At 38.2% G+C, this 24288-nt stretch overlaps 1 protein-coding gene across 1 annotated transcript in view; it reads right to left on the reverse strand.

Annotated features, from left to right (window-relative positions):
• Positions 1–4046: 4046 nt before the first annotated feature.
• dffa (DNA fragmentation factor, alpha polypeptide) overlaps positions 4047–24288 on the reverse strand; it is a 22065-nt gene continuing 1823 nt past the window's right edge. Inside the window, exons 2-6 of the mRNA XM_061976535.1 lie at positions 16895–17053; positions 16662–16816; positions 11341–11545; positions 8407–8534; positions 4047–7027 (exon numbers count right to left, since the gene is read on the reverse strand). Of these exons, the coding sequence (XP_061832519.1) occupies positions 6818–7027; positions 8407–8534; positions 11341–11545; positions 16662–16816; positions 16895–17053 (857 nt within the window). The 3' untranslated portion in view covers positions 4047–6817. The remainder of the gene's footprint in view (positions 7028–8406; positions 8535–11340; positions 11546–16661; positions 16817–16894; positions 17054–24288) is intronic.

Here is a 24288-nt window from a genome sequence, read left to right on the forward strand (position 1 = left end):
TGCCTGCTGATGGCAAAAAAACATTCTTTTATCAACAGAACATCAACAATGCAAAAATATTAGAGATGTCTGATAATGGCTTTTTGCCGATATCCGATTTTACGATATTGACCAAACCCTTAATTACCAATACCGATATCAACCGATACCGATATCAACCGATATATACAGTTGTGGAATTAACACATTATTATGCCTAATTTGGACAACCAGGTATGGTGAAGATAAGGTCCTTTTTAAAAAAATAAAATAAGATAAATACATTTAAAAAAAATTCTTGAATAAAAAAGAAAGTAAAACAATATAAAAACAGTTACATAAAAACTAGTAATTAATGAAAATGAGTAAAATTAACTGTTAAAGGTTAGTACTATTAGTGGACCAGCAGCACGCACAATCATGTGTGCTTACGGACTGTATCCCTTGCAGACTGTATTGATATATATTGATATATAATGTAGGAACCAGAATATTAATAACAGAAAGAAACAACCCTTTTGTGTGAATGAGTGTGAATGAGTGTAAATGGGAGAGGAAGGTTTTTTGGGTTGGTGTATTAATTGTAAGTGTATCTTGTGTTTTTTATGTTGATTTAATACAAAAAAAAACAACAACAACAAAAAAAACGACACCGATAATAAAAAAAACGATACCGATAATTTCCGATATTGCATCTTAAAGCATTTATCAGCCGATATTATCGGACATCTCTAAAAAATATCATCCATTTTAAAAATAATGTTGTTCATGAACAGATCTCCTATGCACGTCTGTACGAGTGAAACAGCGGCCAGTCAGCTCCAAGAATGGTACTGGTGATCCGGAAGATCGCATATCCTTTTAGCTCAGTAGTTAGCACGCTCGCTTCTCACACCGGTGACCTGGGTTCTCGGAGCGGTTGGGAAAAAAAACATCGCAGCCGAGCGAGTGAGTACCATATTTTCCGGACTATAAGGCGCACTTCAAATCCTTTTTTTTTCTTCTCTAAACTCGACAGTGCGCCTTATAATCCGGTGCGTCTAATGCAGTGGTTCTTAACCTGGGTTCGATCGAACGTGTAAATACAAACTTCTCCCTATCGACGTATTACGGATACAGCAACAGCTGACTGGTTTGCAGGTGTATAATTTGTTGTGAGTTTATGCACTGTGTTGGTTTTGTTGTTTGAACAAGGTGATGTTCATGCACGGTTCATTTTATGCACCAGTAAAAAAAAACATGGTAACACTTTAGTATGGGAAACATATTCAATATTAATTAGTTGCTTATTAACATGCAAATTAGTAACATATTGGCTCTTAACTAGTCATTATTAAGTACTTATTAATGCCTTATTTGGCATGGCCTTATTATAACCCTAACCCTCTAACCCTGACCCTAACCAAATAACTCTAAATTAAGTCTTTATTACTTAGAATATGTTCCCCTAGTGTCCAAATAACTCTAAATTAAGTCTTTGTTACTTAGAATATGTTCCCCACCCTAAAGTGTTATCAAAAACATATAACTTTGTCTTGAATTTGAAAAAAAAACAACATTTAATTTTTCACTAAAGAAGGGTTCGGTGAATGCGCTTATGAAACTGGTGGGGTTCGGTACCTCCAACAAGGTTAAGAACCACTGGTCTAATGTATGGAATAATTCTGGTTTTGCTTACTGAGTAAGTAAACGACACCAACATTGTATATGTTCCATTGAAAATGTCAGGCTTGTCACTGACAGTTTGGTTATGTTTTGGTTTTTCCTCTGTGTTTCCCTCACCTGTACCTGATTGGCAGTCTGGCACACCTGGTGGCATTTGTCGATCAGGCTACTATTTATACCTGCCTCACCCTCCGGTCAGTGCTGGAGTATTGATAGCTGTTTGCAGTTTGCTATCTCCGAGTTCGTCGTTTCCTGTTTGCCTGTTTCCTGGTTCCTGTGTGCTGTCACCTGTTTTCCTGGTATCCTGTTATCCTGGTACGTGTTTTATCTGCATTTTTGGACATTAAATCATGTTTTCCTGCACCAAGCCTGCCAACTCTGCATCTTAGGGTTCGTCACCAACACGCCCTGACAAAACATATAGAACATTACACACAGCGCTCAAAAATCTTTCAAAATGTTTAAGTACCACTTTGGTAAGCTATGAAGCTGCACCGCTTGATGGATTGTACTGTGCTTCAACATACGAGTGTTATTATGGTGTGTGTATAAGGTAAGACATATTATCTGCCGTTTTGTTTCGCAATATTATGCAAAAGAGACTTTTCTAAACTTTTGGTACCTGCTGATCTGTATTTGGAATCTGCATAAATCCTGAAAAATTTTGCGCGTTTGCCTTTGTTGTCCGTGTCAACAACGTAGTTGATAAGCGTCTTCTTTTTCTCTCTATCTTCTTGTTATGGAACATTCATCCTCCGCTGTTGCCATTTTTAATACAAAGTAGTGTAAAGTTCTTACTTATATCTGTCAGTAAACTCGCCATGAAAGCGCTAAAACATACCGGTGTCGTGAGTTTATATTATTCACCCAAGGAACTTTAGTTATTAGAGAGTTCCGGTCGGACGCTTTTTCACGGGACACATTTCCGACATCATTTTAATAGAATGAATGAAAGGGATCCGTGTACCTCCTGTTCATTCGATTTCAAATTCTCAAATACAAATCAAAAAACTAATTTTGGGCCATTTTTTCTATTTTTATTTCTGAAACAAAAGTTGGACAACTATTTAATGACACTTTTTTTTTTAAATGACAATAGGACTCCTGCTAAACAAAGATGTTACCGTTATGCTAAAAACATGCTAAACGCGAAGGAAAAGGGTCTGTGTAGGTCCAAGGGCCGTTTTTCTATTTATATTATATATGGCAGATTTTAAAGTAAACAAAAAAGGGTTGATTTTCAGTGAAATATTGCCATAAAATTGGATTTTGTGTTGTTTTCCTTTTATGGATTTAAATTTTTCTTGACAAACACAAAAATATATCTTCATCCAAAATGCAAAAACAAATAATTATCTGTGTGATGACAAATTGAACCAAAAACAGTATTTTAGCTTTTCTTTTGCATTTCGCATGTTTTTAGCATAACGGTAACATATTTGTTCAGCAGGAATCTTATTGTCGTTTAAAAAAAGTCTCATTAAATAGTTCAACTTTTGTTTCAGAAATGAAAATAGAAAAAATGGCCCAAAATTTGTTTTTTTGATTTGCATTTAAGAATTTGAAATAGAATAAACGGAAGGTACACGGACCCTAAAATACTGCTTCCGGTTCAATTTGTTCGATCACACAGATAAACACACATTTTTGCATTTTGGATAAACTTGAATTGGATTTTTGTGTTTATCTGGAAAAATACAAATCCATGAAAGGAAAACAGCACAAAATCAAATTTGATGGCAATATTTTAATGAAAATCAACCTTTTTTTTTTTTTTTTTTTTTTCAAATCTGCCATTTATAATAAAAATCGAAAAACGGCCCTAACTTTGTTTTTTGATTTGCGTTTCAGAATTGGAAATACAATGAACGGAAGGTACACGGACCGGATAACAATCCATTTTCCATTTTTTGTTTTTATTATCAAACCAGAAAACAAAAGAAAATTGATTTTTATGTTAAATAATTTTACTATTCCAAACGAAAAATGGATGGCTGCGACGGGCATGGACTGTATTTGATACCAAGAAGAGTTATTATTTATTTTCTATGTAGTATTTTGTTCAATCCCAGATAAGCTGTGAATTAAAGTTTAATTGCTTTGTTAATTGTGTCGTTTGTTGTGCTTTTGAAATTGCACCAACTTTTTTCTCAGTATTTTCAACTAACAAAGTGTTTTTGCAAGAGGATTATTTGTGACATGTACATTTTCAGAATGTGCTTGTTCTATTTTTGGTCAAAGTACAACAAAGAAAACAGTCTGAAGTTGTATATATTTTTAAGTTATTATGCCATGAATAGATTTTCCTCCATGCGGACCCTGAGCTAAAATTAGTTTGACACCCCTGCTTTAAAACGAAGACTTAAAATCAAATCAAATCAACTTTATTTATAAAGCACATTTAAAATTTACCACAGCGGTAGCCAAAGTGCTGTACAATGGGCAGGTTAAAAGATAAAACGAGTACCGAGCAAACACAACACAACACAAACAGAACACGATAAAAAAATAAAATAGAATAAATAAAAACATAAAAACAGGTTCACAGCAGGTGTATTATGGGGCGCCATTGCAGGATGGATATCACTCAGTGTTAAAAGCCATGGAATAAAAGTATGTTTTATTCAGCTTTAAAAAGGCTGTTGTTTATTAGAGGACCTGATCAGAGTCACTCTAGGTAAAATCGGTGCAGACATGGAAAGGAGTGCTACCAGACTGTATAGTTTACACGTATGCGCCAGAATGTTTAACACGTATGACCCTTTTCTCCCTTGTACTTAAAGGGGAACTACACTTTTTTTGGAAAGACGAAAGTCATGATGACGGATGAATTTTTTTTCATGCATTCTAAATATTAAATAAATACGATCAAAAGTCAGTTTACAATAGAGCTTATGAGAGCTGCTCTATTCTGCCTATAAAGCCCTTAAAAACAACATCCAAACACCTCCATTAATGTTGTTTGTACATTATCTAAGTATATATGTAATGTAGTAACAGGCACATTTATAATAACAATAAAGGACCATAATGGTACTCTGAAATAACTATCAAAACATCAGGGGGGTTGCAATAATAAATGAAACCAAGTTTCGTCCACAAATTATTATTAACATCCAGGCAGGAAGAAGAAGCTGTTGTAGCGTGCATACACACACTACATTTACATGGCAAGCACTGCCTGGATTGACACGGCCTTTTCAAATTGAAAGTGTTCTCATTTTCATGGATTTTGATGACATTCACAAGTGTTAGTACAACTCCACGTTCACACAGCCGCAGAAAAAAGCCGTCAGGGCAAAGTCCCGTCTCAGTAGTAATGAGCCTGCCTGAGTTCAAACCCCGGCCGAGTCATACCAAAGACTATAAAAATGGGACCCTTACCTCCCTGCTTGGCACTCAGCATCAAGGGTTGGAATTAGGGGTTGAATCGCCAAAAAGATTCCCGAGCACGGCCACCGCTGCTGCTCACTGCTCCCCTCACCTCCCAGGGGGTGAAACAAGGGGATAGGTCAAATGCAGAGGGTAATTTCACCACACATAGTGTGTGTGTGACCATCAGTTAACTTTAATTCACGACTCACGCACTTTTGCCTGACATACTGGGTTGGGTGTGTCCGCAGTCTGGATGGGAGAATACGGATAAGAGAAACTTGCGTAAATTCAAAAACTAAAAAAAACAACACTTTAAGCATAAACATAAGAATAGAGCCCTTGGTCTTTTTTTGTTTGTTTTTGACTGTTTCAGGAAGTCTATTTATATTGGTGTTTGTGTGTATGCTTGATTATCTATAATAATCTTATGCTAAAACAAGTGAAAATCCCCCCTGTATGGTAGCGGCCATCGACGTTTTGCAGACCAAGGACCCCCAAACTGAGTTACAGATGGAGCAGCAGACGCCTACCTATATATAAAAAGTACTTTATTGTTGCACAATGCTCACCTAAAATATTAGTAAGTTAACTCCTAAATCAATGACACTACACTGTATAGAGAACACATGAAGGACATATAAAATATACAAATAAAAAGATTAAAAATAAGAAATAAATGAAACAATAAAAACAGAAAAAACTTTTTTTAGCTATTTAATTTTTATTCTGAAAACATTTATGATTTGTCTGTCTCACCATCACATTGGCCAATAGACCGGTATTATTTTTATTTTGCACTAAAACAATTATTGAACAACGTGTTCCCCATGTATTCGTGTTGTTCCAAAACACCATGCATCTAATTTAATTCAGGGCAAAAAAAATACATTTCCCATGCCGATAAGGGGGAAGACATTCAGGTCGACCCTGCCAACAAGATGTCTTTAATTTATTATTTAGTGAGTTGACAACTTTGAGTCACATGCGAGCTGGAACCTATCCCAGCTGACTTCCAGCGAAAGGTTTGGGTACACTCACAGGGCAATTCCAATTAAAGCCTGATTGTTTTTTAATTGAAATTATGTAGGTAAGTAATTTTACTGTGAATAATGACAGCATTAGTATTTATTAATTAAAGCCAATTTAATTTAAACTTCAATCACTTGTGCGGACACATGTAGGATAGTTGTCAGTTGTATTTTATTAAATAATTTTAATAGTTTTCCTTACCTTTGCCTTTTTAAGTGCTGTATAGTCCTTTTTTTTGTAAATATAATTCTCCTTTCCCAGCTCGATGCAAAAAAAGACCATTTAATTTTTTCTCCTAAAGTATATAATTGATTTATTCTACTGAACATTTAATAACTGAATGTACTGTATATTTAGCTATTCTCCCTTAAATGATGGCAATATGCATTACACACTGAAGCAGTACCCCTGTAATCCAACAGTATTATTACTAATAATCTTGTAGGTACCTTAAAAGATGTAGTGACCCTTATACATAAAAGGAGTATAATTATTTAGGAACTGACCTCTGAATGAGGACAGATGACAACATTTAGTTTCACATAAATGTGTGATGTTCCTTTCATTGAACATCAGAAAAAGGACCGTGTGTCAGATAGGTTGATAGAAACTTGTGCGTAGCCCTCTACTTCTGTTGAGAGTCAAAAATATTCACAATATAAACATCAACCTTAATCCAGCATTAAAGATAGGATCAGTAACACAGGGTCAACCCATTCCAGTGGCCCTTAGGCTGTCAGTGAGAGTTCTTATCAGTCCGTGCTCAGGCCTAGTTGCCGCTTCCTTTTCTGTCCTTCTTCTTGCTGGACGGCTCCCCGCTGTCCACCTGCGGCATGCTTCCCCTCATGGACTGCGCGGCCTGAACCTGCTGAAGACGTCGGCTTAGCTCGGCTTCGCAGGCTTGTACCAGCGTCGACGTCTTCGCTTTGTCCCAACCCAGCACCTGCTGCATGACCCCAGCTCCTCTGGCCACCACCATCTTAACGCAGAAGGAGCCACATTTGAAAAACTGGGGATGGTTTTGAGATTTAAAAAAAAAAGTAGGTATATTAAACTAGGAGGATAGGGACTGACATCATGCAAGACGTCAGCATGTTGCACAAGACCTCACACCCTGCCACACTTATGATTTGAAGCAAGACATCAGCATATTGCCTGAAACCTTGGCAACTTTCCCAAGAGCTGAGTTAGTCACTTACTTAACTCTGCGTGTGTTTTTTTCGGGGGATTTTTTCTGACATTCATTCCAATAAAAGACCCGGTTTTAATAAAGGTTGTAACCTCGATTCACAAACTTCATTTGTTGTTGAACGGGGTTTGTAAATCAAAAAGTTTGTATATTGAAGCAAAATTATCTGCAAGAAACAAAGCAAATATGAATAATCAGTTCCAAACTCAACAAAGTCCATACTTCAGTGAAGGTTTGTGCAATGTAAACACAATGAAAATCACTTTACAGAACTGTATATCAACTTTCTATTTAATAACAAAGCCAAAACAATAACTAGCTCAACTGCCACACACACTGTCACTAGCCCTGAGGTGCACTCAGTTTGAAATCACAAAGCTCCTTAACTTTAACAGCAAGTTTGTTACAATGATTAGGAATAAAATACCTTGTCAGTCAGTCTTTTTGGCGTGCAGTGGAAGAAAGGAGGAGGCAGTGTCGACAACGCTGTCAATACCTTCTGAATGTTTGAATCCCCGCAATGGACTCATATTGAGCAAAACTAGAAAAATGCTATAAAAACACTTAAAAAGCACGCAAAGTAGCAATTAGCACTGCTGGGCTGACTGGATGAGCACCGGAGATCGATCAGTCCGCCCGCGATGGATGTGCTGCCGTGCACAAAATGGCTGCACGGCGAGGCAGACAATGGGTGGACTAAACGTTCGTACACCGAGACAAAGTTCGCACAACAAACGATATCACAGCGGTTCCTGAATCGAAAAGATTGTATAATAATGTTCGAAAATCGAGGTTCCACTGTATTTCTATTTGTATTATTTTACAACTTATTCAACTAAGTTCCAACATCCTTAAATCGATGGTTTACCTCAGATGCTAAAGATGAGATTACGAGTGACACTAGTGCAAACTCTGCCACTAATCAAGCAGCACAAATGGTTAAGATTTTTGAAGTTATAATAATGTTAAAGGACTAAAACATTTATTCAAAAGGCCCTCCATAAAAGTACCCGTTACGTTTATGACCATTGACCGCATTTTAGATCTAAAAAACTAAATGAAGTAACTTGGTATGACACTAATTGTTTCATGTTTCAGTGTCATGCTCCTTAAATGCTCTTTATTGTCTTAATTGCTTCAGAAAGTGTAAAGAAAAATGTGTGCGTTACCTGAAGATCTTCAGTGCAGAGTCGGGTCTCTGGGCTGGTTTTTCCTTTAAGGACCATTAAAGTCCTGGGCACAAATTCAGGTGTTTGGTCCAACTCCATCCCATCAGCGGCATCTACACCTTCCGCTCCTGAAACATTAACAGAAGACGTCATTTCTACCTGAGATTCTTTTGTTGTACTAAATGGCTGCCACAGGATGGTTTTATTCCGCTGTGACAATACCTCCACCTAGTGGCTGATGGCATTAGCACGCCTCCCGTTCACTTAAATACACATAACTAAGGTTTAAATATTGCATTTTCCTTCATTTTATTTGCTGTCCGGTCGAATTACAATTAAATAAGTGACAATTTGAATGATTGCATTAGTTGGTGGCCAAGAAAACAACAGCAAAACATGTTAAGATACATCAATTTGAAATAATTAGATAAGAATATTTAAAACACATTTTGGACATTTCATTATAACTGTTGTTCGATGCTTGTGTTATTTTAATCGGTTTTATTATATTGAGCTGTTGTGTCGATCTGTTTTTCTGTTGAGGGACTGCGGAGGGAAATTAGCATATTTACACAACATCCTATGTGGTGCAATGTATTGTCTCTTTAAATAAAGTAATACTTTTTAAGTTAAGTTAAACTTAAAGTGCCAATGATTGTCAAACACACACTAGGTGTGGTGAAATGTGTCCTCTGCATTTGACCCATCCCCTTGTTCACCCCCTGGAAGGTGAGGGGAGCAGTGGGCAGCGGCGGTGCCGCGCCCGGGAATCATTTTTGGTGATTTAACCCCCAATTCCAACCCTTGATGCTGAGTGCCAAACAGGGAGGAAATGGGTCCCATTTTTATAGTCTTTGGTATGACTCGACATCCAAAATACCTTTTTAAATAGTAATAAATCCTTACAGGCCTTGAATTTTGTATAAATTAAACAATAGCATTTAAGTATTTGTTTAATTTAAGATAAAGAAATGAAAGTGAATTTGTATCATGCGAATGGGTATCACCTGGATCGAAAGGGCACAAGAAACTGGCAAAAGGAGAGAGCAACATGTTTGCTATAGTAAAGGGATTCTCAAACTGTGGTACACGGGCTCCATCTAGTGGTACGCCTAAGAACCACTTGATTAAAGTACAGGGTTTTATTTTCCTATATTCAAACACAGTGTTACTGTTCAAACTGTGTGTAATGTTACAGTGGCCACACATATTAAATATACTTGTTAAAGGGGAACATTATCACAATTTCAGAATTGTTAAAACCATAAAAAATCAGTTCCCAGTGGCTTATTATATTTTTCAAAGTTTTTTTCAAAATTTTACCCATCACGCAATATCCCTAAAAAAAGCTTCAAAGTGCCTGATTTTAACCACCCGTCCATTTTCCTGTGACGTCAGATAGTGAAGCCAACACAAACAAACATGGCGGAAAGAACAGCAAGCTATAGCGACATTAGCTCGGATTCAGACTCGGATTTCAGCGGCTTAAGCGATTCAACAGATTACGCATGTATTGAAACGGATAGTTGTAGTGTGGAGGCAGGTAGCGAAAACGAAATTGAAGAAGAAACTGAAGCTATTGAGCCATATCGGTTTGAACCGTATGCAAGCGAAACCGACGAAAACGACACGACAGCCAGCGACACGGGAGAAAGCGAGGACGAATTCGGCGATCGCCTTCTAACCAACGATTGGTATGTGTTTGTTTGGCATTAAAGGAAACTAACAACTATGAACTAGGTTTACAGCATATGAAATACATTTGGCAACAACATGCACTTTGAGAGTGCAGACAGCCCAGTTTTCATCAATTAATATATTCTGGAGACATACCCTCATGTCAGCAGGCCAGGGAAGCTAGGGTCGATATTCTTCTCTTGATCATCTTTGGGACGGTGTGAGCCAAGACATCCAGGGGGGTTTAGCTCGCTCGTCTGCGGGAACAAACTGCCGCCATTGCTTGCCGTGCTACCGAGGTCCTTTGTCCCTGAATTGCTCACACACTCCGGCAGATTCAATGGGGGTCTGGCGGCAGATTTCTTTGACTTTATCGTTGGAAATGCATCTGCTTTGAGTGTCGCAGGATATCCACACATTCTTGCCATCTCTGTCGTAGCATAGCTTTCGTCGGTAAAGTGTGCGGAACAAACGTCCAATTTCTTGCCACTTTCGCATCTTGAATCCATCCCTGTTCGTGTTGTTACACCCTCCGACAACACACCGACGAGGCATGATGTCTCCAAGGTACGGAAAACAGTCGATAAAACGGAAAGTAACAGAGCTGATTTGACTCGGTGTTTGAGAAAATGGCGGATTGCTTCCCGATGCGACGTCACGTTGTGACGTCATCACTCCGAGAGCGAATAATAGAAAGGCGTTTAATTCGCCAAAATTCACCCATTTAGAGTTCGGAAATCGGTTAAAAAAATATATGGTCTTTTTTCTGCAACATCAAGGTATATATTGACGCTTACATAGATCTGGTGATAATGTTCCCCTTTAAACAAAACCTCTGCCTTGTTTTTAATGAATACTTAGGCCTACTCCGTGACTGCATTTTAATGTTGGTCATTATGGTGGTACTTGGGAGGGCCGAGTTTTTTCTGAGGTGGTTCTTGGTGAAAAAAGTTTGAGAACCACTGCTGTGCTAGATTATGCTAATCCTTTACAATGCTGCAAATTATTGTGTAATTTAATGAAAATATGTCAAATATATCAACAACTAGTTTGCTACTTTCTTGTGTGGTTTCCAATTGAAAGAAAAATGTACTTAAGTTAAAAATGGCATCAGGGTATCAATAGTAAATGTTGCTCATTGCTGTGCATATTGAATCAAGATTATGTATCGCTCACAAAGTTAATGTTTTACAAAACTGGTTAAAAGCGCCCCCTCTCCAAACAGCAACAGTGTAATATAATACGTGCGTACAGTACCTCCCTCGCTGGGCCGCCTTGGCTCTTCTTGCGATTCCTCTTCTTTGTCCACTGCTTTGAGGAAGAGTTGGAGCAACTCTTTGGATTGCCTCTCCTCCTCGCGACGGTCCAAAACCCTCTGCAATGTTTCCTGGAGGTTCTCTGTCTTCTGTTTTCGGAAGCCGAGAGCAGAAGCCAGCTCAGGGCAGGGAACGTTCACCAAGCTCTGGAACAACATGTGACAGTAATTTCACTGAAAGTAGCTTACTGTACTAAAAATTGCCCTCGGATATGTCAGAAGTGAGAGTGTACTGTATTGCAGATGGATGATTACACCCCTCACACTTCAGCAACCATTTTTATTACAGTATATACTTACACAGGATGATACCACAGAAATACTTTAGAGTAGTCAGAGTATAGATTCACTCTCCACTAAAAATGACTCAACACAACCATTTTTGTTCAAATGTAAACACAAGTGAGTGATCAAGATACGTGTGTCTTGCCACCCGTCCTGCATGCCGGTGGTCTGGGGGTGCATGAGTGCTGCGGGCACTGAAGATCTGTGGTTCATTGAGGGAAAGACAATCTGAAGCCTATCTCTTTGGGAAACTAGGCCGCATAGTTTTTTTTTGGCTCCACTGAGGATTTAAGAGTGGAACGGCACATGGTAGAGCGGCTGTGCCAGCAACTTGAGGCTTCCAGGTTCGATTTCAGCTTTCGCCATCCTTGTCATGGCCGTTGTGTTTTTGGGCAAGGCACTTCCCACCTTGCTCCCAGTGCCACTCACACTGGTATATGAGTGTGACAGAAGGTTTGGTGGTGGTCGGAGGGGCCGTAGGCTCCAATTGGCAGCCACGCTTCTATCAGTCTAGTGCAGGGCAGCTGTGGCTACAAATGTAGCTTACCACCATTAACGTGTAAATGTGGAGTGAATGAATGATTATGATTACTTATTATAATAAGAGCCTCTTTTTGTGGGCCTAAAGAAGATTTTGTTTTCCCAATTTCGATCTTTAATATAATTTATGTTTTATTATTTGTCTCATTTTTAAAGATGTGATTACCCTTGATTTTGCACTATATTGTTCAGCACATTCATTGTTTGTGTTCCTTGTTTGTTTTGTTTTTTGCTCTATGCTTTTTTAACCTGTAAAGTACTTTGGTTCAATTTAAAAGTTGTTGAAAACGTGCTATACAAATAAAGTTGACTTGACTTGACATCCAGTCAATAGGCTTTTTTAAGGGTGCTAAAAGCTCCCTAAAAATATATATATATATATATATTTAACCCCATAAATTGTTTTTTTTATGTTTTTTAGAAGGTCAGTATTTTACAAAAATAGTGCTGACAAATATGATTTCAAGTAGCCAGAATGTTAGTTTTAATAATACAACTGTCATTTAGGGATGTGACAATATGGATATTTAATATTACGATTATTGTGACCAAAATTATAACTGTTATCATTATTACTGCGGTATTGTTGAATATGCTCAAAATGTACTTTAACACACACACATACTGAAATATTTTGACCAAGTTATTTTGTGTGTGAAAAATAACTAAAATAAATAAACACACTGTTAGAAAAGCCACTATTTTGAATGTTTTGTGTTTTTTATGCTTCACTGCTAGTCTTTAAGTCTTAGCATTGTATCTGTTGTAATGGCTAAGCTTTTATTGTTTTAAATAATGGTTTGTACTGTAATACTTTAAGATGTATTAAAATTAAAAGTGCGCAACAAATGAAGTCCAATATTATTAATATTTATAATTTCTGGTGGACATTGTGTCCTACTCTGTTCAGTGGTCCTTGAACGCACCGTAAAAACACCTCGGCCCCTTTTCCTCTAAGTATAGAACAATCACTCTAGTAAAAGAGCACAGCTTGTAGGTTCAATGTGAACAATTAAATAGTTTAGATTGGGGCATGTTGTTTCTTAATGGGGAAAGACATTGATGTCTCTTGTTTTCAAGTTAGCATTTAAGCTAGCGAGCTGGTGCCAGTCAGTTTGTGTGAGTTTATCAAAGTGCAGTTAAAGATTTTTGATCATTTTTAGTTTTAGTCTTTTTTTTTAAAAACGTTGATATTAACTGTGGACAGCTTTGCCGAGATGATCATTAATTGCTTGTATTCTGTCACATGACTTCTTCCCGCAAGTGAAAACCAGTGGTGGTCAACCAAGCCAAGATGGCTGTCGTGCAGCAAGCAGCACGTAAAGTAGTACACAAGGGGCCTAGGTCTTCTTGCAAAAAGCAGATATGTGCAAAAAAATCAAACTATGCAATAAAATAGATCCCTATACTTAATAATAAAAAAGATTTTTCGAGTGATATCAAGGATTTACCGTTGTTCGTGTTCCCAGACATATTGAACAATCTGGTGCTCCAGATGTCATTTTACACGACAAAACAGATGAAAACTTGGAAAAGCATGGAGGTCTACAACTTCTTTGTGTGTGGCTGGGTCAAGGAAATTGGTATCAAGACTCTCCTGGGTAAGTATGCATCGTTTTTGCTCGGGTAAGGTTGCATTTCATGATTTAACTTTGGGTCTACAGCCATATTTGTTGCTGTTTCCGTTTATATGTATGCATGTTTTTCCCGTCTTTATCAAAATATTACTATAGATTGTGTATGTGCTGAAAGATTCATCTATGATTGCTGCCTTTGGTAAAAACTCTTTTAGGTTTTGCTCACATTTGCTTTCTATATTTATTTAAACTCGCTAAATTGGTGGTTTACGAAACACCTGTAGCAGAAATGTGTTTTGAAATACAAGTAATATCAAGATAATACTTAAATAGGAAATAATAAAGGTTAAAAGTATATCAAACAAATCTTTAACAAAGTGATCCCTACAAAGTTGTGCATTCTTCAACTCTGCTCCCTTGGACTGGAGTGCGTGCCATTTTTCCCATTGTCATTTCCTAAAATGTTGCACTCTTCCGCCCTCCTTGATTACCTGTTGAGGAACTCTGAAGAAACGTTTTTCTTGTTCGCAATTTAAACGGCTGGAATAGCCAAAAACAGAGCAAACATAGGGCAATTTTTTCAGAGAAAGGCTAAATGGCGCCTCGTACCCATTGAGAACAGACACTAGCATGACCACCACGCATAATTAATGAGCCGGAGGTGACATCATGTAAATCCAAGCAATACCGTTTATCATTGTATCCCTACTTGAGTATGGTTATAAATATGTCAAGTTTCCCTTTACTTCAAATTGTAAGGTAGATATTAGCTGATTCAATTCATTAGTGGATAATAGGAATTATAATAATACATATTTATTAATATTAGTGCATCTACGGGGGGTTAAGCCTCCCTTGTCTTTAAAAACGAGTTATGCCTCTGTTTCAAACTTTATTTAAGGTTCCTTGAATGCACCACAATTATGTGCTATGAGACACAAAAGTGAAACTTAAACTTTGTTCAATGCTGCCAAAAATATATGTATCATGTTTTTACCTTTCTTCTATCACCTCTTCCTGGTTCCCAAATGTTGACTATGTAAATGCTACAAATGTGAGCCTTGATGGAAATATTATGTTTAGGTCACGTGAACAGTATCATGCTTGGTTTTGCTGCTACTAGGAAAAAATAACCATTTAGAATGTTTGCAAGGGGGTGTAGGTAAAGTTATACATTCAAAATCTTAACATTTATGATGTCATATTTTATGAGTGACAGATTTATATGAAGGAAAAAACACTTAAAATATAGAAATTACAAAAAGCCCAGGCCATGATCATGTGGCCCCCATAATGGTTGTGGCCCTAAACAACCGCGGAGAGAGTGTTTATGCAAGGAGCCGAAAGCGATGGTGCTCACGCTAAATATTCACACAATTTGGACATGTTCACTGTGAGATGCACTTATAACGTGTTGCCTGCTATTTAGACAATAATGACTGTGTGTCGTATTTTCAGACGACTATATCTACAGTGCTTCACACGCTATACCCTGATCACTCTAACTGTGTCATTTCTTTAGTATTGTCCCTTGAGAAGATACCATACCTGCCAACTTTTGAAATCAGAAAAAACCTAGTAGCCAGGGTCCAGGGGCCGCAGGCCCTGGTAGGTCCAGGACAAAGTCCTGGTGGGGGGTTCAGGCTTCGCCCCCCGACGCAAAATGTTTATTAGCATTCAGACAGGTTAAAATGTTGCTAAAACCATCACTTTTCTATCAGCCACAGTGACTTTTCAAAACAAAAATATTACAGCAAAAATCATATGGGTTGATTGACATGTTTATTCTGTAAGCTAACTTCAATAGTTTGAAATTATTTTGACAGTTAATGGCAGTTATCCTGTCAACCTTTCACAAGACTTCAATTTGTTAATTGAAAGTATAAACAGTATAAACACTTTTTACAGTAAACAAATGGTAAAACAGTACTAAACAATTCCATAAAAAAAAAATTGGTGTCATTATTAACTTTCTGTCCAAGCTTGTATAATCTACTGCCTTGTTCAATTGTAAAAAATATTCTGTGCCTAAAATTCACATTTCTATCACAATTATCATACTGTAAACATGGTAAGCTAACTTCATTAACTTTTCAACAGAAATAGCACTGCAAAAATATTAAGGACATACTTCTGTATTTTGGTAGTTATGCTGTCAACATTTAACAAGATTTCTTCAACTTGGACTTGAAAGCATAAATAGTATAAACACTTTTAACAGTATAACAGTACTAAACAATTCCAATACATAACATTGGTGTCATTACCTTTTTGTGGCTAAAATCCGAAAAACGTTGAAAGTTTTCCACTTGTATCGCTAGCAACGGCATTAGACTTGTGTTTTTTTGTCCCAACGTGGTCTTTTACATCGCTAATTCCTCCGTGTCCGATCGAAAAATCTTGTCTGCACAAGGTGCAATTCGCGTAGTTTTCACCCTTTTTGGAACGGATAATTATTCTTTTGAATATTCTTCACGGAATGACTGCAGTTTTCTTTTCGGTTTAAGACTCGTTTGCGATTTTTCTCCGGCTGATTCCATGATCGTTCGCTCGTTTGGAAACAATGGCAACAGGTGCCTCGTGCTTGGCAGCGGTGCTATAAATAGCCTCGCGCATGGCATTCGGAATGGCTCGATAGGAAGTGACGGGAAGCAGTGCCGATTGTCATTGTTGTTACGCGATTTCGTGAATAAAACTTAAAAAAATTTTTTTTTTTTAATTAATGAAAAACCGTATTTTTTATCACTGCAACCGTAACCTGGAATAGGTTGATGAAAACCGTACTAATTACGGGAAAACCGGAGTAGTTGGCAGGTATGAGATACCGTACAATCCCAAGATATTACAGTACAACACACTACCTGTAAGTCCTCCTCAGACATGAGGATGACGCTGGCTAGGTCCTTCTTGAGCTGCATGGCGAGGTCCCACCAAGGTGCGTCCGCAAGTGCGGCATCCACCGCGTCACTCTCAAGAATCACTGAATCCCTCGCCATCCACGCTGTGCCGCCATCCACTGCAACATAAGGGCGAATGAGCACCAAATACTTTCACATGAAGCCCTTCATATTCCAGACAGAAATAATTTGCTCACGCCTGCGAAGGGGCGACCACGTCTCCTTTTCATGCAGCAGCATGAACTTTGTGTTGGTGGGCAAACACAAAAAGTAGGCCTGGTCCTCGACAATTGTCCCATCGTCTTCTAAGACCACTGTGACCGGCTCGCTTGGTGTGAATCCGAGAAACTCAATACCTGTTTGAACAATAAAATATGAGAATTTAAAGACAATGGACGAAAGAACAGTCAGCTCAGATTAATGATGTAAAACAAAAAAAGTCAAACGATTAACATTTTTAATCAGATTAATACCAGTTGATTAATTTTGATTAATCATGCTGCGGCGCCAGCTTTGATGAACAAGCTTCACGGCATCCTTGCCGAAACGAGTATTTATCGGACACTTTGGTCTCCCTGGACAGATTCTCGATCATCCGCGTGGACTGGTCATTGGCCAAGAGCTAGTGGGCACCCTCGGATGGAGTCACCTCTCATGGTTGCTTTGTTGGGTCTGTTCCTGTCTCTGGCCGTACTGCAATACGCAATATGTATTAATTATTGCTATTTTTTATTGTTTTTCATTGTGTTGTAGTTTTGTAGCTGTATGCAGAAAGAGTGCAAGTGGCAGCTGGTTGCATCAACTCTGTGCTCCTTTAATGTCTTTTATGTCTTTTAATGTTTCCCTCTTGTTTTCATACCTCCCCGGATGGCCGCCCTGGTACTGTGCTCTCTCGTAATTGATGCGTTTTTCTTTTGTTTCTTGCATTGAACAAAGAGAGCACAGTCTACCAATTCAAATTTCTTGTGTATTAAACATACTTGGCCATTAAAGCTGATTCTGATTGTATAGGTGCTTCCAGTGTCTGTGCCCTTGATAGAAAACTAAATACCGTATTTTCCGCACTATAAGGCGCACCTAAAAACCACAAATTTTCTCAAAAGCTGACAGTGCGCCTTATAACCCGGTGCGCTTTATATATGGATAAATATTAAGATTCATTTTCATAAAGTTTAGGTCTCGCAACTACGGTAAACAGCCGCCATCTTTTTTCCCCGTAGAAGAAGCGCGCGGTGCATGCTGGGATATGTGACGTTTCATTTCCATTTGTGTGTTTATGTAAAGACCCCAAAATGGCTCCTATTAAGTGTGTTGTCTGTCTAATTATAAATAATGCAGACGAGGCGTGTTAACTGAGTTCTCAACGTTTACTCACAGCGTGCTCATAACCACATTCTAACTGCCAGCACATACAACAACGCTGCTCAGGGCTACCGCGCATGCTCGTCACTATCGTTGCATGCTGGGTAGTGTAGTTGTTATATTTGCTAGCTCATAACAGCACATTGAGAGACACGCTTACGCGCTTAATTCAATACTCGCCGTCATTCCGGGTGGATTGACAAAAGACCTCCAGCCGCTAGATATTGGTGTCAACAGGGCATTCGAAGCTAGACTGCTAACTGCGTGGGAACAATGGATGACAGAAGGCGAACACACCTTCACTAAGACGAGGAGGCAGCGCCAGACGACGCCAACATCTGCCAGTGGATCGTAAATTTGCCCAACTTTTCACTTCGGACACCGAAGACGAAGGATTTACGAATGAAGAATAACTTCAGAAAGTGAGCGCTATGTTTATTTTGTGTGTTGTGACATTAACGTTCGAGCAACATTATGTTGCTATTGCTCTGCACTATTTTGAATTTTACTATGTTTGTGATTGCACATTTGCGTACATTTTGGGAGTGAACAGAGTTGTTAGAACGCTGGTTTTTAATATATTATTAAAGTTTGACTGACCTATCTGACTGTTTTTTTGACATTCCCTTTAGCGCAGCGTAGGCGCGGCTTATAGTCCGGGGCGGCTTATTGGTGGACAAAGTTATGAAATATGCCATTCATTGAAGGTGCGGCTAATAATCCGGTGCGCCTTATAGTGCGGAAAATACGGTAACGATAACTACTTTTCCTAGATGGCGCCGCTGTAGTGGCTCTTTTCCTGATGTTTCCCTCTTGTTTTCATTTGGGGTTTTTTGCCTTTTGGTTCGGGACCCTTTGGGACTGTGTGACAAGGGGTGGCACTTTCGTGACTTCTGCAGTGCTTTTTTGTGAACTTCTGGATCTGCCTCCCGGGAGCCTTTTGGCCATGAAGATCAGGGGTGCGCAATACAACCGTTGGCCAACAAAAAAGTAACCACAGAACACTATACGCCTATACGGTATAGTGTTCTGTGGTTACGTTTTGGTTGGCCAAGCGGACGTGACGACAGGCTGTCCCCACTCAGATCCGCACAGACCGGGAGGGGGCGTGCCTTAAGTCCGGCTGGAAATCGGCAGAAATTTGGAGAATGGTTGTCCCAGGGAGAGGCAGTGAAATTCGGGAGGGTTGGCAAGTATGAGATATTCTCACTTCTTTTCTTTTGTCGAGCACAAAGAAAAGAACATTTTAGTTAAATGTAAGTTGTGTCTTGGATCAAAGATCCCGTCTACTGCCCAAAACAACAATTCAAATCTGCCTGGTTAGGCTCTGTGTATGTCACGTGTGCCTTCCTTAGGTGAAGCCAGCTTTACAGCTATGTTGTTGATTGATTGATTGATTGATTGAAACTTTTATTAGTAGATTGCACAGTACAGTACATATTCCGTACAATTGACCACTAAATGGTAACACCCAAATAAGTTTTTTAACTTGTTTAAGTCGGGGTCCAGATACAGATATATACTATCAAATATATACTAACATCATAATACAGTCATCACACAAGATAATCATCAGGGTATATACATTGAATTATTTACATTATTTACAATCCGGGGTGTGGGATATGGAGGAGGGGGGGGGGGGTTAGGTTTGGTTGGTATCAACACTTCAGTCATCAACAATTGCATCATCAGAGAAATGGACATTGAAACAGTGTAGGACTGACTTGGTAGGATATGTACAGCAAGTAGTGGACACAGAGAGAGAGATCAGAAAGTATAAGAAAAAGTGTCTACATTTGATTATTTACAATCCGAAGAGGTATTATGTGGAAGGGAGGGTGTTAGTTTAGGGTTGTAGTTGCCTGGAGATGTTCTTTTAGTGCGGTTTTGAAGGAGGATAGAGATGCCCTTTCTTTTACACCTGTTGGGAGTGCATTCCATATTGAAGTGGCATAGAAAGAGAATGAGTTAAGACCTTTATTAGTTCGGAATCTGGGTTTAACGTGGTTAGTGTTAGTGTTAGTGTTATTATGCTGTTTGTTACTTATGTATGTTATGTTGCAGCTATTTAAAATAGTTTTGTCAATTTGTTCTGGCCTGAAATAAATTGGCCCTTTGAAACATATCTTTGTCTTTGTGTGTTGTATGTAGAGCACATTGCTTAGCAGAGTTCAGTGATGCAAATGTATGTCAAGTTGATCAACAGATTGTATTATTCTCCAGTGCAATAACAGTACTAAAATGAAGGCTAAAAGGGCATTAATGGGAGCTTTAAAAAAAAAAAGTAGAAGAAGTAACTAAATAGTTACTTTTCACAGTAACGCATTACTTTTTGGTGTAAGTAACTGAGTTAGTAACTGAGTTACTTTTGAAATAAAGTAACTAGTAACTGTAACTAGTTACTGTTTTTCAGTAACTAACCCAATAATAAATAAATAAATAACTTCCATCAAGTTCAATAATAAATAAAACAAAAGTGTTATAACTTGCATCAAGTTCAATAATAAAAAAAAAAAAGTGTTATAACTTGCATCAAGTTCAATAATAAATCAAAAAAGTGTTATAACTTGCATCAAGTTCAATAATAAATCAAATAAAAGTGTTATAACTTGCATCAAGTTCAATAATAAATCAAAAAAAGTGTTATAACTTGCATCAAGTTCAATAATAAATCAAACAAAAGTGTTATAACTTGCATCAAGTTCAATAATAAATCAAAAAAGTGTTATAACTTGCATCACGTTCAATAATAAATCAAAAAAAGTGTTATAACTTGCATCAAGTTCAATAATAAATCAAATTAAAGTGTTATAACTTGCATCAAGTTCAATAATAAATCAAATAACTTGCATCAAGTTCAATGATAAATCAAAAAAAGTGTTATAACTTGCATCAAGTTCAATAATAAATAAAACAAAAGTGTTATAACTTGCATCAAGTTCAATAATAAATAAAACAAAAGTGTTATAACTTGCATCAAGTTCAATAATAAATCAAATAACTTGCATCAAGTTCAATAATAAATAAAATAAAAGTGCCACTTTGCAATCTTTGCAAAAAAAAAGGAGGAGCTATGCATTTGGCAAGACAGGGCAAGTGACAGCACTTTGCCCCGGGAGAGCCACCTTGCTTCACTGTGAAACAGCACGGCTGTATGATCAGCTCCCATTTCCTCACACAGTGCAGAGAACAGTCGCACTTTCAGTGGTCGTGTTTTGATCAAATTTACCGCGCTTACAACATCTGTTAAAACCTCATTGAGTTCGGGGCTGAGCTGCCTTGACGCGAGTGTTTCCCGGTGAATGACACAGTGTGTGCCCGTCAGATTTTTGTTTCTCTGCAGGCGCTGGCTCAGGCTCGACGACCTTTGAGGTGTGAGTCACAAATGTATATATTGTGGTCCACACATTAGCTTGCTACCCATCCGCGCGAAAGTTTGTTCCGCTTAGCCCCGCCCCCATTAGTTACTGTTGCTATGTCTGTCAAACTTTCGCTCGTACCGAGAAATATAAAGCCTACAGTAAAAATAAGTACCGGTAATTTCCATTTATTTATATAGCGGATTTCACAGACAGAATCACAAAGTGATTTACAGTGTGTATAGAAAATGAAAGCATAGTAGAAAAAATTATCTAAGAATATAATAATTAAAAAAAATAAAATAAAGTGAAATTTCCTCCCGTTCCTCGCGCCCCACCTGTCATGTCTCTATTCCCCACCAGTGGTGCGCGCCCCACACTTTGAGAAACGCTGCTCTAACCACTAGGCCACTGAGTAGGTTTGTTGCTTTGTTGGGTCTGCTCCAGCATTTACCTGTTTCTCTCCTTTTTTGTAAGGGGCGCCGGAAGTTGGCAGACCCGTCAGCGATCCTGTTCTGTCTCCCTGTAATGTATGTCTGCTCTTGAATGGGATTGTGCTGAAAATCTTAATTTCCCCTCGGGGATTATTAAAGTATTATCATACTTGCCAACCCTTCCGAATTTTCCGGGAGACTCCCGAAATTCAGCGCCTCTCCCGAAAACCTCCCGGGACAAATATTCTCCCGAAAATCTCCCGATTGACGGGAGGACAACAGGGTGACAAGAACTAAATCATCCAGACTAGAGATAAATTGTATTATTATGTTTATCTTACCTAAAAATAAATATATTTATTAATTTAATTTAAAAAAAAAAAAATACATTTTTACTATATTTTGCTAAAAATTAATTGTATTTTTATTTGTATGTTTTCTGACTCCTTATTACAACCAGCCATATAATTACACATTAAAATAAACATATTTGAAATAATTAATTTTAAATTATCATAATAATTAATTTAAAATGACCATATTTAATTATTAAAATAATTGCTTGTTTATCAACAAATTTAGCATTTTATTCATTACATTTTGAAGCTCTCAGAAGCCAAGTTATGTTATATTCCTTAATATTTATTCATGCAAGTTTGAAGTATCAATTATCTAAACACAGTTTTGTTTGCATATTTTCAGGATATATATATATATATATATATATATATATATATATATATATGTCTTAATAAGGTTATCCAAAAAAAACAAAAAAAAAACTTATTAAGACATATACTCCGCTCCAAATTGACATTTGTTGAGCACTGTACGACGATCAGAAATGGAAAAATTCAACATCGACTACTCCACGAAGAACATTCCCATACCCGCGCAGAATGACTACAAGCTAAGGCTCATAGAAAAGACGGAACACTTCCTAAGAAGAATGCGGTGGAAAGCACATTTTTTCCTCCACCCTGAAACAAAAGGAATGCAAAAGGAAACTTACGGATTCAAATCTACCAAGAACCCACCCACAGTTGAGGAACTAAAGGATTTTGAGAACGACACGCTCAAAATGATACAATCAGTCAAATTCAAGCCAATCCGCAACCCACTCCTCACCAAGCTGAAAAATGACAAGGAGCGCATCAAGAAAGTAAACAACCTCATCATAGCTGCCGATAAAACCACAAACTTCTACAGAATGGACATACCAGAACACCACACCTTACTGGACAGAAGCATCACCAAATCATACAAAAAAGCGCAACCCAATACCTTACAGAACATCCACCTGGAAAATAAAAGGATCGCGGCTGAACTGGACATTGGGGACAGGGTGGACGCCACAGTCAACAAGGAAGCCTTCATCACATTGAAGGATCACAAACCCAACTTCGCAAATAACCCAACATGCCGACTAATAAACCCAACTAAATCTGAAATAGGAAAAATCAGCAAAATAATCCTGGACAGAGTCAACACAAAAATCAAGGACAAAACACCACTCAACCAATGGAGAAATACAGCAGCAGTATTCAAATGGTTCAACAACATCCAAGACAAACAACAGCACAACTTTATCTCCTTTGATATCGAGGAATTTTACCCTTCCATCACGCAAGACCTACTGACTCAAGCACTAGACTTCGCCTCAGACTACGACTCAATCACAGGCAACGAAAGAAACATCATCATCCACGCAAAAAACTCCATTCTCATCCACAACAATACACCATGGCAAAAAAAGAACAATGCAACATTTGACGTCACTATGGGAAGTTTTGACGGAGCAGAAACGTGTGAACTCGTTGGGAGTTTCCTCCTCTCCCAGCTCGCTAGCCTCAATCTGAACCTTGGTATTTACCGTGATGACGGACTGGCAGTGTGTCGCGCCTCGCCAAGGAGCAGCGAGAATACCAAGAAGCGCATATGCCAAATTTTCAAAGAGAACGGCCTACGGATCACGATTGAAGCCAACAAGCAAACCGTCAACTTCCTTGACGTCACTTTCAACCTGAGAAATAACAGCTACCAACCATTCACGAAACCCAACACAACACTCCAATACGTGCACCATGACAGCAACCATCCACCCACCACCACGAAAAGAATACCTACCGGAATCAATAAAAGGCTATCGATGCTGTCATCTAGCAAAGCTGAATTTGACCAAGCAACCCCCCCGTACCAAAAAGCCCTTGATGAAAGCGGATACAATTTCACCCTCACCTATGAACCCACGCCAGGAAACCAGCCAAAAAAGAACAGAAAACAAAGCGGCATCATCTGGTACAACCCCCCATACAGCAAAAACGTCTCAACGAACATTGGACACAAATTCCTCAATCTGATTGACAAACACTTTCCCAAAGACAACAACCTAAGAAAAGTATTCAACAAGAACAACATCAAATTGAGCTACAG

The sequence above is a fragment of the Nerophis lumbriciformis genome, linkage group LG01, assembly GCF_033978685.3.
Source record: "Nerophis lumbriciformis linkage group LG01, RoL_Nlum_v2.1, whole genome shotgun sequence".
Classification (NCBI taxonomy): domain Eukaryota; kingdom Metazoa; phylum Chordata; class Actinopteri; order Syngnathiformes; family Syngnathidae; genus Nerophis; species Nerophis lumbriciformis.